The sequence below is a fragment of the Brassica rapa genome, chromosome A07, assembly GCF_000309985.2.
Source record: "Brassica rapa cultivar Chiifu-401-42 chromosome A07, CAAS_Brap_v3.01, whole genome shotgun sequence".
NCBI classification, from domain to species: Eukaryota; Viridiplantae; Streptophyta; class Magnoliopsida; order Brassicales; family Brassicaceae; genus Brassica; species Brassica rapa.
Window position 1 is genome coordinate 2306443 of NC_024801.2, and position 19728 is coordinate 2326170.

At 34.0% G+C, this 19728-nt stretch overlaps 3 protein-coding genes across 4 annotated transcripts; all 3 read left to right on the top strand.

Moving 5' to 3' along the window:
- The first annotated feature begins 344 nt into the window (after window positions 1-344).
- LOC103845908 (cold shock domain-containing protein 3) lies at window positions 345-1578 on the top strand. The gene has a single exon (XM_009122820.3). It carries the CDS (start codon window positions 469-471, stop codon window positions 1327-1329), a length of 861 nt encoding a protein of 286 aa, XP_009121068.1. The 5' UTR covers window positions 345-468; the 3' UTR covers window positions 1330-1578.
- Window positions 1579-8193: 6615 nt separating this feature from the next.
- Window positions 8194-13734, top strand: LOC108870195 (thaumatin-like protein 1). 2 transcript variants are annotated; one of them, XM_018655521.2, is made up of 2 exons: window positions 8194-8817; window positions 11768-13734. In XM_018655521.2, the coding sequence occupies exons 1-2, from the start codon at window positions 8453-8455 to the stop codon at window positions 12150-12152; spliced, it is 750 nt and encodes a 249-aa protein (XP_018511037.1). In that variant the 5' UTR covers window positions 8194-8452; the 3' UTR covers window positions 12153-13734. The 2 variants fall into 2 exon arrangements, with proteins under 2 accessions (XP_018511037.1, XP_033131368.1); XM_033275477.1 differs by having other exon boundaries at window positions 8194-8814; window positions 11765-13734.
- A 254-nt stretch (window positions 13735-13988) lies between these two features.
- Window positions 13989-19460, top strand: LOC103845909 (thaumatin-like protein 1). Its single transcript, XM_009122821.3, has 2 exons — window positions 13989-16285; window positions 16663-19460. The coding sequence occupies exons 1-2, from the start codon at window positions 15339-15341 to the stop codon at window positions 16778-16780; spliced, it is 1065 nt and encodes a 354-aa protein (XP_009121069.1). The 5' UTR covers window positions 13989-15338; the 3' UTR covers window positions 16781-19460.
- Window positions 19461-19728: the final 268 nt, after the last annotated feature.

The window sequence follows — 19728 nt, forward strand, 5'->3', positions numbered from 1 at the left end:
TCCAACTGGAAAGGATCATTGACCATTGTATCAGAGGTTCGCAGTTCGAATGACCGTTGCGACGCAAGATATTGTTGTTATGGTCTAAAATCAGGTCAAATGTTGTGAGGAGAGAGCCAATATGATCAAAATCTTTATTGGACTCAGATGGTCCGATCATTTTAAGGTATCACCGGTTTTGGTTTGATACATTATGGTCGGTCTGGTTGAAGTAAATCTTTATGATATAGAAGGGGAATCAACAGAATCACAAACAGCATGAAATAGACAATGACAAGCCCAATAGATAAGTTAAACAAGATCAGGCCTGATTTAAACGGCACGTGATAACAACTGCCGATAGGGAAGGAAGCTGACGTGGCCAATAAATGGTCAAATCGAAATCTAGCAATTGGATATCATTTAGGGTTGCTTCTCTTTCCTCTCCGCACGAACGAACGGTTACGAGTTTCTCCTTCTTCTCTCTGTATGGCGCAAGACGATCAATCGGCGGCGAGATCTACCGGAACAGTTAACTGGTTCAGCGATGCCAAAGGCTACGGTTTCATCGCTCCCGATGATGGCGGAGACGAGCTTTTCGTTCACCAGTCCTCGATCGTCTCCGACGGCTTCCGAACCTTGACTGTTGATGAGCCGGTTGAGTACGCGATCGCGGTTGGAAACGACGGCAAGACCAAGGCCGTCGATGTCACTGCTCCTGGCGGCGGATCTCTCAACAAGAAGGAAGTGAGCTCCCGCGGAAACGGCGGTAGCTGTTTCAGTTGCGGCGAGGTTGGCCATATGGCGAAGGATTGCGCCGGTGGGAAAAGATACGGAGGCGGAGGGCGTAGATCCGGTGGCGAAGGCTCTTGCTACGTGTGCGGTAATGTAGGACACTTCGCTAGGGATTGTAGGCAGAACGCCGGTGGAAACAGTGGCGGCGGCGGCGGAGGCGAGTGTTACAATTGCGGAGTGGTTGGTCATATGGCGAAGGATTGTCGCGGTGGGAACAGATACGGTGGCCGTGGATCTGGCGGTGAGGGATGCTACACGTGTGGCGATGTGGGGCATTTCGCTAGGGATTGCAGGGCAAACGGCGGTGGCGGTGGCGGTGGAAACACTTGCTATACCTGTGGCGGAGTTGGCCACATGGCTAGAGTTTGCACAAGCAGGAGACCGTCCGGTACTTGTGGTGGTAGTGGTGGTCCTTGCTACGAGTGTGGAGGCATTGGTCACTTGGCACGTGACTGTGATCGTAGAGGAAGCGGAAGAAGTGGCGGAGGTGGTGGCACGTGTTTCACATGCGGGGAGGAAGGTCACTTTGCAAGGGACTGCTCTTCGCTTGCTTAACAAAGAAAAAAAGAAAAGTAATGTTGATAAACTTCTTTTGTTTTCTATTCAAATGGTGACTATGAATGTGATAGCCAGAGTTGTTTCTGTTCATGTTTTGGAATATGTTTATTGGGAGTTAGTTTATCATCTCTATATTGCTCCTCCTATATGACAGGTTCTTGACTGTTTTTGTTGATGCCATTACCCATAAGTGTGTGAACCTTGAATGATATGTGTGATTGCTTAAGTTGAAGTTTCTTTGTCCTTCTTTACAATTGGTGTGATGTAATGTGATAGTCACTCCCGTATGCAAAGATTGAAACGTGCTATTAGCATGTTATATTCTTATCCACCATCTGACTAGAGATCAGTCCCGATTCCTTTTTGTTTCGTTTGAGAGCTTGTTCTTGGGAAGTTCTGACATGGTTTTGCTTCAAAAAGGTTGCCATATTCCCATTGAATTGATGTTTCCATACTCTTCGATGAAATGAATTTTAGCTAAAGTACAATCTAGCCGGTGAAAGGGATTAGTAAAAGCTATTTTTGATATCCACAAGCGAGAATCTATTTGTACAGAGAAGAGACATGGTGATATTTAGTTGCGTATCCCGTTTTTGGTTTCTCTTTCAGTGATCTTTCATGTTTAAAGAATCATTTTAAACTCGTGAGATATACCCAGTCCAAAAGTTTGAGAGATTACACTGAGCAACTATCTTGAATAAGTACTGTATCAGTTTTCATTGTTTCTACTGGGCTTGGAATACATGTGCTTAACCTCAGACTAACGTTAGAAAGTGCTGGTTTGTCGAAAAGGAAAGAGCTCTCTAACGATTTGATAATTACTCAGCCGACTGAACTCAGCCATTCAATTTGTGTAAAACCGAATACCGTACGTTTACAAAACATTCAGGTTGCAAATTGCAATATAAGGCACTTGTAACATATAAAGAACCAACCGAGTTGATATCTCTTTCACATAGCTTTAGTTTTAATTAGGCCTGGACAAAAGTACCAGAATCGAAGATCCGAACCGAAAACGAACCAAAATATCCTACCGGAAATGAACCGAAACCTTCAAATATCCGAATGTTTTTTTTTAATATTTCTATATCCAAAATAATCGAACCAGGACCGAACGGATACTCGAATATATAATATTATTAATTATATATATACATACAACATTACTAATATATATATTTACAATTTAAAAACCTATTAAAAGTATATGAAAATATTTGAAAACACAAATATTATAAAGTATCTGAACTACCCAAAAGTATCCAAATAATTTTATCTGAAATATTCATAATAATCTGAGATATCCAAGACATGCATCATAAATCATCTTAATTATTTGATATTTTACTCAAAATACCTGATATTTAACCAGAGTTACCCGAACTACCAGAAATATGGAACCAAAAAAAATCCAGTAAAAATCTGGTTCTCATATGGTTCCAGATCGAACCGAAAGCGAAACTACCCAAACCGAATCCAAACCTAAAAAATGGTCAAATAGTAAATGGATCCTCTAGCCCCTACTATCTAATACCCGAAATACCCTAACCGAACCGACACCCTCTAAATGCCAAGGTCTTGTTTTAAGGTTGCTGTGCTATTAGTCTATTAGTAAACAGTATGTCTACCTCGGTTGCCTAGTTCGAATTCTGGTAGCTACATTTTTATATCCTTTAGACATTATTTAAAAATGATTTTTTGAATTCTGTTTATGTGTCATCTTTACATGCAATTTCATTAAAAAAAAACAATTATGACATGGTTTAGGCTAATTGTGACACGGACAATCACATTTAATGTTGATTTATATTTTTAGTAAACTTTCTAAAATATGGTAATAACTCATATATAACATCATTAAAGTAAATATATTTAAATATAACAATAAATAATATAATGACAAAAATATAACAACATTTTACAAATTTCAAAATATTATTTAATTCTATTTTTATAATTCTACAATTTTTATTATTATAAATTTCTTTAAAATTTTATGCAGTTTTTATTACTCATATTATGCATTTTTATCCTTTTCATATCTACAGATTTTAGAAATACTATTTAGTTTTACTTTTTCATAATTACAAATTTTATATAAATTGATTTAATATACATGATTATTATTTATCTACAAAAGTAATAATAAAATTTGATAAAATTAATTTAAAGTATAAAATTATGAGAATACTACTTATACACATTAATTTATGCTACTTACAAGTTGATTCTGAGAATTTCCATCATTAGCATAAATTTTACATATTTATACACATTCATTTATGCTACTTACAAGTTAAATTTCTATCAAATTATACATGATTTTGTTTAAAATCATTTTTTATTTAATATATTTTATCCAAAAAAGTAGATAAAATCTATTTAAAACTACAATTTTAAATATATACATATATTTTAGCAGATAAAAGTTTAAAATAAAAAGTGCTTTTTATGACAAAAAGTGTTTATTTTATCTTAATTTTATGTATACTTAAAAAAAATTATATTAAAATATTGGTAAGAAAATAATAAAATATAAAATATTAACAAAATTTTATCATTAAATATAATTTAAATTTAAAGTTTTATTATTGCACATGGTGCATGAAAACACCTGGGCTTCAATTGGTGACAATTTAATTGAACGAAAGAGAAAAATATAAAGAAAAAAAATTCAATTGATGAAATGAATAAATAGAAACATCTTATATATTAAAGCATAAGTCACAACTTTGATTCATGTGTGATTTTTTTTAAAAATGGATCTAATGAACCTATTTCTAGAAAATCATTTTACATTTAATCTCTAATCTTATCATTTAAATTTGAGAAATTACCACAAATACCACATTTATAGTACCACTTTTCATGTTTACACTAACCATTTTTACCCTCACTTTTAATGAAGGGTAAAATATAATTATACCCCTAGGATTAACTAATCTAGACTTAGGGTTTAGAGTTGAGGGGTGGGGTAGGATTTTTGGAATGTGAAATTTATGATTCTAATAAATATATAAATACTTAAAAAATATATTAAAAATTAAAAAAAATAGTTTCAAACATAATTTTCGTTTTTCAAAAAGAAATTTGAAAAAAAAATAAAATAATTCAAAAATTTTTTTTTATAAAAAAGTTCGATTGAAAAGTATAATTCGAAAACATAAAAAAAGTTTTACATTTTTTTATTTTTTTTATTTTTTATTTTTTTTACTTTTTTTTATTTTTTATTTTTTTACTTTTTTATTTAAATAATAATTTATTATATATATAAATAACAAGGGCATAAGAGTCTTTTGCCACTTAATGAAGAGTGTATTTTTGAAAATGTCTCATTAGTGGTGGTAAAAATGAAAAGTGGTATCATGAAAGTGATAAAAATGTAATTTCCCCTTTAAATTTTGGGCCTAACAGAAACTTTTATTGGGCTATCAATAATTGGATCTAAACAAGAGATGATCTATTAGATTTATAGATAGTATAAATTAAATAGATATAATTTAATGTTATAATATTATACCTCCATACGTTAAATATCTAAATATTTGTCGATGTTAACTTTTAAAATTATAAATATTTTTTTAAATAACAAAAATCATATTATCTAACAATGATTAATATTTACTACATTAAACCAATGAAACAAATTTTAAACTATATAGTTTATTTTAAAAATTAAACAAAAACTAAATGTTTAATTATTTACTCGATAATATAAATCTATGAAACGAAAAGTATAAAATTTTAAAAACTTTCTAAATTTGTGACATGTTACAATATCTTTGAATATGACAATAAAACAATATTTTACTAAACTTTATATATATAGTTACGATTTTAATAATAAAATAATAATCTAAAAATATATATATATATATATAGAAGAAGATACAAATACATGTGAAAGTTTGAAATCTATTCAATGAAAAAAATATACCGTAAACTTATTATGTTTTATAAATTGATAGACACATATATATTATAATATATACCAATTTAGAATTGAAAAAAAATATTTATATAAAAATAAATGAAAACAAAAATCTGCACGGTTACGCGGGTCGAGATCTAGTATGTATTAGTATTCAATTTGTTCCTTATCGAAAATGGAGAAGGAAAATTTTCTTCATAATTTGTTTCATTCATAAAGAAATGAAAGGAATAGAGTGGAACTCATGCGTTTGTAATTTTAATTCAGCATGAATGGCATAAAATTTAAGGAACTAAATTTTTACCGTTATATTTTTTAAGCGTGGTCATCAATTGAAACCCTAGTTTTCCAATAAATGGTTAAGTTAACGGGCCAAAAAAGTTTTAGTTTGGAGCCCAGTCAAAGTCACGGCCGACTCTAACACATCCCTTATATACTAAAGCGCAAGTCGCCTAACAAATAGAAATCTGACACATGTCATATGTTTTACAAATTTTAAAAACATAAATGCAAAAAAAAATACAAAACAGTTTCGTGTGCTTATCTCAACTAATCTTTTCTATAAAAAAAATTAAAAGTTCCTAATATTCCTCACACTACACCATCATCTCACGATCTTTGGAAACGGTAATCTTTCGTTTAGATAAAAATTTAACTCACAGAGCTTTTACTCAAATTCATCTCTACTTGCTTAAATTCCTAAATTCTTTGTAACAGCTTCTAACTCTCTGTCTAAAGTGTGAAATTGCAATTTTAAACAGATAGATTCTAAACTCAGGAGTTTGCTCCACCCCAACGACATACCGTTGGTTCGAAGCTTAAATCTCAAGAGAAATCCCGGTCGGGATGGATATTGCTGGAACCTAACCACTTCTGGGAAATACTCGGTCAAGTCAGGCTATATGCTTGCAAGATCAAAACCAGACGAGGATACTGAATTTAGGAACCAGCTACCTTCCCTCAACCCGCTCAAGGAAAAAATTAGGAAAGCCAAAACCGGGAAAAAAATCTGCCATCTTATGTGGCAGATTTTATCTGGGGCAATTTCAGTCAATGAAAGACTTTTCAAAAGACACATTGGGAACGATCCTAGCTGCCCAAGATGTGGCTGTGCTGAGGAAACGATTAACCATACGATTTTTACATGCCCTCCCGCTATGCAATGCTGGGCCCTCTCAACGATTCCTTCGGTTCCGGGAGTCTTCCCATCAGAAAATCTCTATACCAACATGGATTACCTCCTCTTAAGATCCAATACATGTGGAACTATGGAGGAATTAACCAGAGTCTTTCCTTGGATTATTTGGTATATATGGAAAGCCCGGAATGAAAAACTGTTTAATGGACGTGAATTCTCACCTATGGACACAATTGATCTAGCGATACGTGAATGTAATGCATGGTTTTTGGCCAATGAAGTGATCGACCCAGGTGAAAGCACCATGGAATGCATACCAAGAACCCGCACTGAGGTACCTACATTCATATGTAGGGTGGACGGATCATGGAAAAATGATGAAACCACGAGTGGAGTAGGATGGATCCTACAGCTACAAGACGGTTCAATAGATATCTTGGGGCTCCAAGGATGCCATAGACAAATCTCACCGCTTCATACTGAACTAAAAAGTTTGATATGGGCTCTGAAATGTTTACTTCGCTTTCAGCGTTACTGCAATTATTTTGTTACTGACTCTCAAGAGCTAGTCAAAATGATCGCTACACCTGAAGACTGGCCGGCCTTTGCAACTGAACTTGACGAGTTTAAAACTGTATGGGCGTCCTACCAAGATGGACAAGTGGTCTACAAGAGCAGATCCAGTAACACCAAAGCAGACTTCCTGGCAAGACAAGCTCGAACAAGGAAGCGTGTTTTCTCATATGTTAACACGTGTGTGCCACACTGGATCGATACTCGCAACTCGGCTTTTGCCGATTCGTATTAAGATTTATCTTTGTATCTCATCGTGAAAAAAAAAAAAAAAAACAGATAGATTGAAAATTTTATTAACCGTATCCATAGTATCGAATGGTGGATCAATATCAACGAAATCTCTGGCAAACCCACGGTGGCACAACAATAGGCTTCAAACGGGCAGGCCAGTCGTACTCCAAAATTGGCTGATGAACGTTAGTAGTGTCCAGGTTATTTACGCTAAAAACACTCAAACTCTTCCTCCTCAAATCCTAAATTGCGTCATGTTGCATTTTTTTTTTCATCGACCGTTTCTTTTATAATCTACTGATAGCTTTTTTTATAAACATTTTGCTACATGCTGGGTGAAAGTGATAACGCAAGTAAACGAAGTCGATGTCATTTTCAAAATAGATTAAATCAATTCTGGATTTTTTGGAAGTTCTTATTTTGTGTGGTAATGTGCACACAAAAAAAAGAGAAGGACACACAAAAAAAAAGAGAAGGAGAATAATAGAGACTCGCCGTAAAGCAAGCGTACAAAATCTTTCAGAAATTTGAGAAGTGCCACAAGAGAAAAAATGATGATCATTAGAAGACAACAAATGGAGCTGGAGAAATTCAGGTGAGAGGAAAAATGAAAAAGATTCATATATCACCTACTAATCTGATCAGTGACCAGGTTGGTCTTCCTTATTTTTTTATTTATGTGTTTATTTTGTTTACTTTTGATCTATATATACTTTTTCACTTTTACTTTTCTTCTAAGCTTAACAAAATTTGGCTGATTTTTTTGGAAACAAAATGTCAAAGCATGTATAGCATTGAAAATGAAGAAATGTAAAAGTTATAGTGAAAGATAACAAAAGCATCCATTGGAAAAAAAAAAGAGATAAACACGACAAAAGACACTAATAGAATTTATCTACAAAGTAAGGTTGATACATTAATAGTACTTATGGAAAACACAAGTTTTTCTTCAATTTGTGTTTCATATGTATAAATTTTTATTTGGTTTTGAAAGAAGATCAATATTTTACTTTCAGGATTTATATTAGGGCTCTTTATATTATGCAATTGTAAGTTATAAATATCAATTTAAAAATAAAATAAAATGCAAATTAAGATTGTTAAATTTATATCTACTATATTTAGTGTATATCTACATACAAATAAATAATAGCCGTGCATAGCACGGGAGATATACTAGTATGTATATGAAACTGAAGCACCACAACAACTCTCACCGATTCAATTGATCTCTGCTCTCAAAGATGGGATTCATTAAAGTCTCTTCCTTTCTCTTTGTGATCTTCTTTCTCATTAATGGCGGTTCCTCCACCACTTTCACAGTCGTTAACCAATGCAACTACACTGTTTGGCCGGGACTTCTCTCTGGCGCCGGAACTGCTCCCTTATCCACTACCGGTTTCTCCTTAAACTCATCCGAGTCACGGGTCATCTCCATACCCGCCTCCTGGTCCGGCCGCATATGGGGTCGCACGCTCTGCAGTCAAAACCCCACCACCGGTAAATTTACTTGCGTCACAGGCGACTGCGGCTCATCCAAAATCGAATGCTCAGGCGCCGGCGGCAAACCTCCGGCTACACTAGCAGAGTTCACACTCAACGGCGCCAGTTGAAAGAATATTCCTAGATAATATTCTACTTGTGTATAAAGTTGTTTACGTTAGAATAGTTCTCATGTATTCTAGGAAGATCTGTTATGATCTCTGTCCATATAATCTCTGGTACATCGTTTGTGAATGATAAGCAAATTCAAACATTTTCATGGTATCAGAGCTTACACTCTTCTGATCCATTTTTTTTTTTTTTAATAACACGTTCTGTACCGTATTCAATCTGATCTCAATGGCAGCAACGGTTGATCGGGCGTGGGATCTCCTAATAAAAGTTTGCATCCTTTTGATCTTATTCACTCTGACATATGGACCTCTCCAGTCCTCAGCTTAAGCGGTATCAAATACTACATCTTGTTTCTTGATGATTACTCTAATTATCTCTGGGTCTATCCTCTTCGTAATAAGAGTGATGCTTTGGCTAAATTTTTACATTTCTCTTCTTTCGTCAACACTCAGTTCAAATCATCAATCAAAGCTTTTCAATGCGATAATGGAGGAGAATACAACAATTCCAGATTTATGGATCATTTCAACAATAATGGCATCAATGTTCGATTCTCTTGTCCTCACACCTCCCAACAAAATGGGAAATCTGAGAGGATGATAAGAACCATCAACAATGCCATTCGTTGTCTTCTCTTCCAAGCAAAGCTTTCTCCATCTTATTGGGTTGAGGCAATGCACGTGGCGGCTCATACTTTAAACATTTTACCTTCCTCCGCCATTGATGCAAAAACACCACATTTTCTTCTTCTTGGTCGTCAACCCACATACGATCATCTTCGGGTCTTCGGATGTTTAGCCTTCCCAAACATAAACCACTCTCATGCTCATAAGCTTTCACCTCGGTCCAAACCTTGTCTTTTCCTTGGCTATCCTCAAAATCACCGTGGTTACCGTTGCATGGATCTCAAAACGAATCGAATCATCATCTCAAGACATGTGATTTTTGATGAGTCCACCTTCCCAAAGGCTAATCACGATACTCAAATCTCTCAGTCATACAATTTTTTGGACTGTGATGATTCTCCTTCTCCTCTTTTCAGAAATATCCTTGAATCTCCACAAGCACCTCTGCCTATAACCACTCAATCAACGGCCCCGCTTGTGCTTCCTCCTCGGGTATCTACCTCTCAAACTACTCAAAACCCTCAACCAACTCGTACTGGCATGACCACACGTGGACAAGCTGGTATTGTTAAACCAAGGAAAATATTCACTCTTTATACTTCCTCTTTGTCTCGCCTACCAACAACTCACCAAAAAGCTTTATCTGATCCGAACTGGAACCCGGCAATGACTAAAGAGTATGATGCTCAAGTTAAGAATAAGACATGGAGCTTGGTACCTAAGCCTTATGGTGCCAATATTATTAACTCTTTGTGGCTGTACAAACATAAGTTCGATGCAGATGGTGTTCTAAAGAATCACAAGGCTCGCTTGGTGGCAAATGGCAAGACACAAGAACAAGGAATCGATTTTGATGAGACCTTCAGTCCGGTGGTGAAGCCGGCGACAATACGATTGGTGCTTAATGTGGCTCTCAGTAGGGGCTGGGACATCAGGCAATTGGATGTACAAAATGCCTTCTTACATGGTAAAATCTCTGAAACTATATACATGTATCAGCCCCCTGGGTTCGTCGACAAGCAGCATCCACATCATGTCTGCAAGCTTGACAAGGCCCTCTACGGACTCAAACAAGCACCACGGGCTTGGAACGCTCGGTTTAGTCAATATCTCGCAACACTAGGCTTCTCTTCAACAAAATCTGACTCCTCTCTCTTCGTCTACAAAAAAGGGTCTCAGATCGCTTATCTCCTCTTGTACGTAGATGATATTGTTCTCACCGGCTCATCTCCAACGCTCATCAACTCCATCATCTCCAGTCTCAAGAGCGAGTTTCCAATGACTGATATGGGAAGACTGTCTCACTTTCTTGGTCTCAAAGTTGAGTATAACAGTGCAGGTATCCTTCTTTCTCAACAGCATTACGCTTCTGAGATTATAAAGAGAGCAGGAATGGTGAACTGCAAACCGTTAAAAACACCTTCCAACGTCAACTCAAAGCTCTCAGCGGATGAAGGACTCAAAATGGATGATCCGAAGCTGTATCGAAGTTTGGCAGGAGCGCTTCAGTACCTGACGTTTACTCGCCCAGATATCACTTATGCGGTTCAGCAAGTATGCCTCTTCATGCATGATCCAAGAATGTCCCACTTCAATGCCCTTAAACGGATCATACGCTATGTTCAGGGCACTCTCTCGCATGGACTCCAGCTCTTCAAGTCACGAATTGATAACCTAACCGCATATTCAGATGCAGACTGGGCCGGCTGCCCCGACACGAGAAGATCAACGTCAGGCTACGCAGTCTACCTTGGAGACAACCTGATCTCTTGGTCATCTAAACGACAGCAGACAGTCTCACGCAGCAGTGCAGAGGCCGAATACAGAGGAGTTGCAAACTCCCTAGCTGAGACGTGTTGGCTACGTAACGTACTTCTGGAGCTTCACATACCAATGCGCAAAGCCACGATTATCTTTTGTGACAATGTAAGCTCCGTGTATCTCTCCAGCAATCCAGTCAAACACCAAAGAACCAAACATGTCGAACTGGATCTTCACTTCGTACGAGAGAAAGTTGCCCTTGGTGAAGTTAAAGTCCTACATGTACCATCAGAATTTCAGTACGCGGACATATTCACTAAAGGCCTCCCGGCAACTCTCTTCAACTCCTTCAGGACCAGCTTGAACGTTCGTCAACCCCACGTCCAAACTGAGGGAGGGTGAAAGAATATTCCTAGATAATATTCTACTTGTGTATAAAGTTGTTTACGTTAGAATAGTTCTCCTGTATTCTAGGAAGATCTGTTATGATCTCTGTCCATATAATCTCTTGTACATCGTTTGTGAATGATAAGCAAATTCAAACATTTTCACCAGTAATCTTGATTTCTTCGACATCAGCCTCGTCGACGGTTACAACATCCCGGTGACGATCGTTCCTCACGGTGGAGCAGCCGGAGTTGGTAAATGCATGGCCGCGGGTTGTGCGGCGGATCTCAACGTAGTTTGTCCACCTCAGCTGAAACTAACGATGGAAGACGCGGCTGGAGTGGCTGTGGCGTGCAAGAGCGCTTGCGAAGCGTTTGGAACGCCGGAGTTTTGCTGTAGCGGCGCGTTTGGAACGCCGGACACGTGTAAGGCGAGTGAGTACGCTGGTTTCTTCAAAAAAGCTTGCCCGACGGCTTATAGCTACGCTTATGACGATGGGACAAGCACCTTTACTTGCTCCGGCGCTGATTACGTCATCACTTTCTGTCCTTGACGTTATATATCCTGTTCTGTTTTGTTTCCCTTTTTGCTAGGATTTAGCATCTTTTTTTTTTTTTTTTGGTAAACGGATTTAGCATCTTTATTGCCAAAAGTTATTAAAACAAATATCTAAATAATATACCATATTATCTATATATATTATTTTACATTTCAAATAATACACGTGTTTTGATGGTATTTCATGGAGTTAAGTTCTAAATTTTTCTTATTCTCTATTTTGCTTTAAAAACTATTTAATGTTTAGATATTTTATGAAAATTTTATTATATAAATCTTGACTCTTTAAAATTGTTAATTAACATGATTGCAATGTGTGTCAATAAAAGAATATTGGATTGTGATATGTGTTTATAAAAACATGTCATTATTTGAAAATAACCTTTTCTAAAATTCAAAATAAAATAAAATTTTAAATATATATTTTTCCTTTTCTAAATCCTACCCAAAAAAAATTGCTTTTTCTTTTCTTTTTAAATCCTGACAAAAAATAAATGTAAAAACTTATTTATTAGTAATTTTTATTTTCAAGAATTTAATGACAAATTTGATACTAAAAATTATTTAATTAAAAAGAAAAAATATTAGTTATATTGAAATTTTTTTTTTGAAAATGCAACCTCTAAAAATAGTTAACATTAACTGAAAATAATTATCTGAGAGTAATTTTATTTTTCTAAATCCAATACAAAAGATAATTGTAAACAATTAGGTAATATTAATTTTATTTTTCTACAATTCTAAAAAATACAGTAAAAGAGTATTTGATAGTAGTTTTCCTTTAAAAAAAAACTAAATCAAATTACTATTGAATAAGTTTGTAAACTTTTCTGTTTGTTAGGATTTAAAAAAAAAAAACTAAACAACATTAGTAGTTGGCCAAACCTGGAAAATACCATAACTTGGAAAACTACTTGAAATCCAAAATGGGAAATTAATTTACCTGAAATACTATAACGTGGATACCACTTTTTAATATTACCTTCAAGCTAAAATACCATAACTTTTAAATTTATGATTTAGTGATTATTAATTAGGATTTAGTATTTAACAGTGAGGTTACACAACTTCTGTGAACGTGTGATGATGCTAGTGATTATTATTCTTTTTAAATGATTATAAATTATTGAAACCTAAATATTTCACATTAAAAAAAATCGTTGCTGTAAAATTTTGTTACACAAATATGCAAATAATCATAAAATCATATGAGTATAAACCTCATTCAATAAATATCCATATTAAAAGTATATTATATATCTATGGTAATATTATTTAAATTTAATTATATATCATATACAATAGTCAATAGATAAGATTTATTGTTTTGATTTATTTACCCTAAAATGATTGTGAATAAACACGACCGGTCGTTTGATTTATATGCACAAGCCAATTTATTACATAATAGTAACTAATTTCTTAGTTAATTAATATATAATTATTATTTTATTATTTCACAATATGCAGAAAATATAAAATAAGTAATAAATATAAAATATTTATTATGCACAAAATAAAATATTCAAGTCAATATTTATATCAAGCAATAAACAAAATGAAAAAAATGAGAAAAATATTGAAGATAGATAGGATTGACACGTGAATGTAAACTTTTCATAACCATAATTAACTTTTAAATTTCTAAATCATGGTATAAAGCTAAAACATTAAACAATACATGTCAACACACGGACTCATATCTAGTATCTAATAAAAAATGCTTTAAAGAATAATTATTATATGCGAGAAACTCATTAAATCCATTAATATAGTAATAGTAACATAGTTTAATTTTAAAAAATAATTTTAATTGTTATTTGGGAAACATATATTTAGATTTCTTATCAATATGACATTTAACTCCTTTTGAAACATTTATGTTGAACTTTATCTTAAACTCATTGATACTCTTAGAATATATCAGCTTACATGTTAAAAATATAGGTTGAATCCCTTCAATAGTACCAAAAATATTCACAAAAATAACAAATAAAAAAAACGATCTTAATAGCATTCTTTAAACAAAACAAAAAAAAACTAAATTACTATAAACCCTAAACCTAATTTTACTCTTTAGATACTAAATCCTAAATTCTAATTTAAAATATATTTCTATTGTAGAATTTTTCATTTACACACTTTAATTGTTTTTTAAATATCTATATATAGTTAGGGGAAATTCTCAAAAGATAATAAAATGAGTTTTTTAATAATAAAGCACACAATCAGGAAAATTACCAAAATAAGTTTCATTAAAGAGATAAAAAACTCTTATAATTTATCTATAAATAAAAATAATTATTTAAATAAAAATTCAAAAATCATTATTTTTGAATAGTACATTTTTAATTCATCTTTTCAATTTTTCAAAATTGTTTTTTAAAATTTGATTTTTAAATCCAAAAAATGTTTGTGAAACTATTTTAAATTTAAAATATTATTTTTTTAAATCCTAAACTCCACGCCTTCTAAAACCCCATCTCTCAAATCTAAACCCTAAGTCTTGATTACTTAATCATAATTATATAAGTGCCTATTTAGCTTTTTTTAATGATATATTTTGGTAATTTTGAACTTTGTGTGCTATATCTATGATAAAAAAAATTAGTGCTATCTTAGGAAATTTCTTTATAGTTAATCATATATTTTTATTTGAATGAACGCTATTTTTAGAAATTTTTAATTTGGGTTTTCCGATAAAAATTTGTGTAAATGTTAATTGAAGGTATTTGATTAAATATATCCATTTGTATTTGTTAATTATATATTTATGCTATCTTTGATATTAAATTTTATAAAACAATAGATATTAAAATCTTCTTAATAAATTAGCATTCCAAAATACACTGAAAAGCCTTTTGTTGTAAAAAACAACATTCCCAAAGACATTCTTCCAGTGTTGTTGACCCAACCCAATACCTTATGCAACTTCTATAAACGATCCTACAAATTCCTATCCAACGTTTAACTTTAGTTTGTCTCTTTCCTTAACAAACAAAAGAAAAGAGTTTTCGAATTTGAACACATTAAATTTTAATAATTGAAAATAGCACATAAATTAAAATGTAAAACGAATAATAGGCAAAAATCAATGAAATAACTTAGTTCGTATATTTCTATTTTACAAGTTTTGTAATGTGGACGTTGAAATAAATTAAAAGATCACTGAACATGTATCATGTATGGGGGGAGGGGATCTGGTATATACCTCTGGAATGGCATATACATAGGGGGATCAGATAATAGATGTTATGGAAGTTTCCATTGCACTAATCCCCACTTATCAACAACTCTTATAACCTTTTATATATCAAAATCTCACTTTACCGGAACGACCAACAAACCAAGTGAAAAGCGAACAATAATGCCTCAATTCTCAAAGATGGATTTGGTTAAAGTTCCTTCCTTTCTAGTGGTGATTCTATTTCTCATCAATGGTGCTTCCTCCACCACTTTCACTGTTGTTAACCAATGCAACTACACTGTTTGGCCGGGACTTCTCTCTGGCGCCGGAACCGCTCCCTTATCCACCACCGGTTTCTCTTTAAACACGTCCGAGTCACGAGTTATCTCCATACCTGCCTCCTGGTCCGGCCGCATATGGGGTCGCACGCTCTGCAATCAAAACGCCACCACCGGGAAGTTTACTTGCGTCACAGGCGACTGCGGCTCTTCCCAAATAGAATGCTCCGGCGCCGGAGCCAACCCTCCGGCCACACTAGCCGAATTCACACTCAACGGCTCCGACAACCTTGATTTCTTCGACGTCAGTCTTGTGGACGGTAACAACGTCCCCATGATGGTCGTTCCTCGCGGCGGAGCTAATGGAGTCGGTAAATGCAACGCCACGGGCTGCGCGGCTGATCTCAACGGCGTTTGTCCTGCTCAGCTGAAAGTAACGGTTGACGCAGTGGCAGTGGCGTGCAAGAGTGCTTGCGAAGCGTTTGGAACGCCGGAGTATTGCTGTAGCGGCGCGTTTGGAACGCCGGACAAGTGTAAGCCGAGTGAGTACTCTGCTTTCTTCAAGAAAGCTTGCCCTACGGCTTATAGTTATGCTTATGACGACGGTACAAGCACCTTCACTTGCTCCGGTGCTGATTACATCATCACTTTCTGTCCTCCAAGGTAAATTGTTTATTATTTTTAGGAAATAAGGAAATTAATATATTAGATGTGTTAATGAAAATTATTTAATAAGATGTGTTAAAATTTAGAAAATTTGTTATTTAAAAAATGAAATAATTGTTTTTTTTAACATTTGGTTTAAAAAAAATCATTTTTTTTTTGTTTTTTGTTTTAAATATACTTTGTAGATTTTGTAACGGTTGTTCGTTTTAAAAAAGAAGAGTTATGTTCATATATTTTTAATATAAATATTACTTCTAAATTTGAATTATTAAAATTATATTATTTTACTGTACTTGATTTTTTTTGTTGGATAAATTACTTGATTGTTTGTTTGTTCTTTTCTTTTTGACTGAATATTTAGTTGTTTGTTATAGTTCAGGGAGTCCCAAACCGGAGGCAGTTAACGTTTCGGCCGCACCTACCTTCTCAATTGCATTCATATTAAGCGTTTTAGCTGTTGCGGTTTCTTGGGTGGGGAGTGAGCTTTGGTGATATATATCAACAAGTTTAGTTTTTTTCTTTTACCAAAAAATAAAAGTTCAGTTTAATGTGACTGTGTTTGTTGCGATTCTATAGATTTAGAATAGTTATGAAACGTACATTTTACATTCCATAAAATAGTAGAGCTTTATAATAATCTGTCGCGTGATATCAATAACACAAGTTTTATATGGACCACTGAGGAATATTAAGAGCGGATTGACATAATTTATAAAATAACATGTTTTCTGTTGGGATTGTAAAATCCCGTGACCAACTCTATATTATCTGATTAGTACGATATTGTTTACTTTGGATCTAATTGGTGACCCGCATGGATTTACTTTTGGTTTCCTTCCCAAAATGCATCGTACTATTAGAGTTGAACATCTCTTTATATATTAGACACTCCTTATCTAATTTTCCAATGTGGGATTTGGATTGACATCTCTCATTCTCCCCCTCAAGCTAAGGACCACACACCTTGTGCCCTTTCCTCTAGCGAATCATCTCGGTGCCTTGTCGCATCTTCAACATTCGACACCTTTAGTCGCAAGGTTTACTTTGAGTGGCTTTGAGAATGTTTTTCCTACAATTCCAGGATGTTTTGACTAATCTTTGCCGAACCTCCCTTTCCACTTTGAAGGGTCTCATTCCTACTCGAAGGGTATTTTGGTCTTCTTGCAGATTTCTCGTCAACCGCTCTGATACCAATTGTTAGGATTGTAAAATCCCGTGTCCAACTATATATTATCCGATTAGTACGATATTGTCCATTTTGGGCCTAATTGGCTGGCTCGCATGAATTTACTTTTGGTTTCCTTCTCAAAAGGTCTCGTACTATTAGAGTTGGACATCTCTTTATATATTAGACACTCTTTGTCTAATTCTTCAGTGTGAGACTTGAATTGACATCTCTCATTTTTTCAATGTATAAGCAGAGATCATGGCTTCTTTCGAAGTTTCTCTTCATCTTCCTTGCAAGACTTTATCAAGCTCAGACCAGAAGTTATCACTATCGACGTGAGCCAAGGCCATTTAACTTCTTCATCATGCTACACTTTCTCGATGTAAGCTAAAGTGTAAAACATGTCTTTATTGTTGGTCGATATATGTTGTGGGCGATATCTGAAATCTGCTTAAGACAGAACTGTTGAAGAATTCGAGAAGGGCCATGCTGATTCAGAGAAAGTCTTCAACGTTACATTACTCTGTAACCAAACAGATCAGCACAGCCTTGTTCTGATCATGTGGACCGTGGACGTGGTAGTTATATAATATAACACAGTCTTGTCCGACCATGTGGACGCATAGTATATATATATATATATATATATATATATATATATATCTTTTTTTATAACTTAAATTACTAGGACTGACTACTAGAACAAAAATAAAACACTCTGCTATTTTAAAATTATTTTGTAGGGTTGTAAGTGGGTGAAACGCTCGGATGTTCTTAATGGGTGAACTTCATTCTATCATACTGTTATTTATTATGTCATACTCTTATCTATTTTGATACTTTCCATAATGATGGTTAATGTCGAAAGTGCCATTCCTCTACCTGATCGATTGAATAGGGATTGAATGACATTAGATGACCAATCAAAAATCATTATTCTATTTTCAAATAGGGAGTAATCGAATCTGTTATTTTCTCTCTCTCATCTCACCCCCGCGGGTTTCTTCGGGCGTTCTCTTCTTCCTCGCTATCATCGCATTGAGCTAACTCGGTTTCGTCGCTTGGATGCTAAATCATTGAGCTATTGATTCCGTTTCACAGGGTATGTATCTTAAATTATCGTTAAAGCCAATGTTTAGAATCCACCATAGACGATCGATTTACAGAGATTCTGATTTACAAGATTCATAGTTGTAATTTGACTGGACTAATCGTGGATCGGAAAGTGTGAATAGTATGTTTATTAGGGAATCAGATAATCAACAAGTGTATAATCATAAGAAAAAACAGAACATCGGGAATCAAAGATGATGAATCTTTTCTTTGTAGTGAAATGTAGATGTAATAATGGATCTAACTATCCCTTCGCAGTGAAGGAGACTATTTAACTTAATGCGGTGGAGTTTAAATGCAAATGTAATGATGATTGTACACAGTTTAGTGTTGTAAAGTTTAAATGCAAATGTAATGATGATTGTACACGGTTTAGTGTTGTGGAGTTTAACTGCAAGTTTAACATATGCGACTGTTGGAGTGAGAGAGAAGTCGTGTCTTCTGAACTCGTGTCAAAATGGAAGACTTACAACTTGTTATTGGGGTAATAAATCATTAAATAGCAGGAATTAAGTTACTAAATATTATAATTTTCATTTATTATCTACGATATTGCTTTTTGTTATCATTTCTTGCAAAATATAAAAATAAAATATCTAAATTTCTTAAACTTACATAGTTTCGTATATTTAGACTATCTAAATTGTTAAAATTTTGCTTAGATTCATATATTTAGACAATCTAAATCAGTTCTTTCACTTACTTATACAAAATTATATTTTTATCAATTAAAGTTATACAAAATTTCAAATCTAATGCATGCGACTGTTGCAATGAGAAGTCGTGTAGAAGAAGTCCTCTCTTCTGAACTCGTGTCTTCTAGAGCCGTCTATCAAATCATTTTTAAATGGAAGAGATACAACTTGTAGTTGGAGTAATAAATCATTAAATAACAGAAACTAAAATTACTAAATATTAGCATTTTCATTTATTATATCCGATAATGCTTGTTGCTATCATTTCTTGCAAAATATAACTATATAATATCTAAATTTCATAAAATTTTACATAGTTTCTTATATTTAGACTATCAAAATCGTTAAAATTTTGCTTAGTTTCATGATTTTTGACAATTCTAAATCAGTTATTTCGCTTACTTATACAAAGTTATATATTTTTATCAATTAAAGTTATACTAAGTTTCAAATCCAAAAGTTTC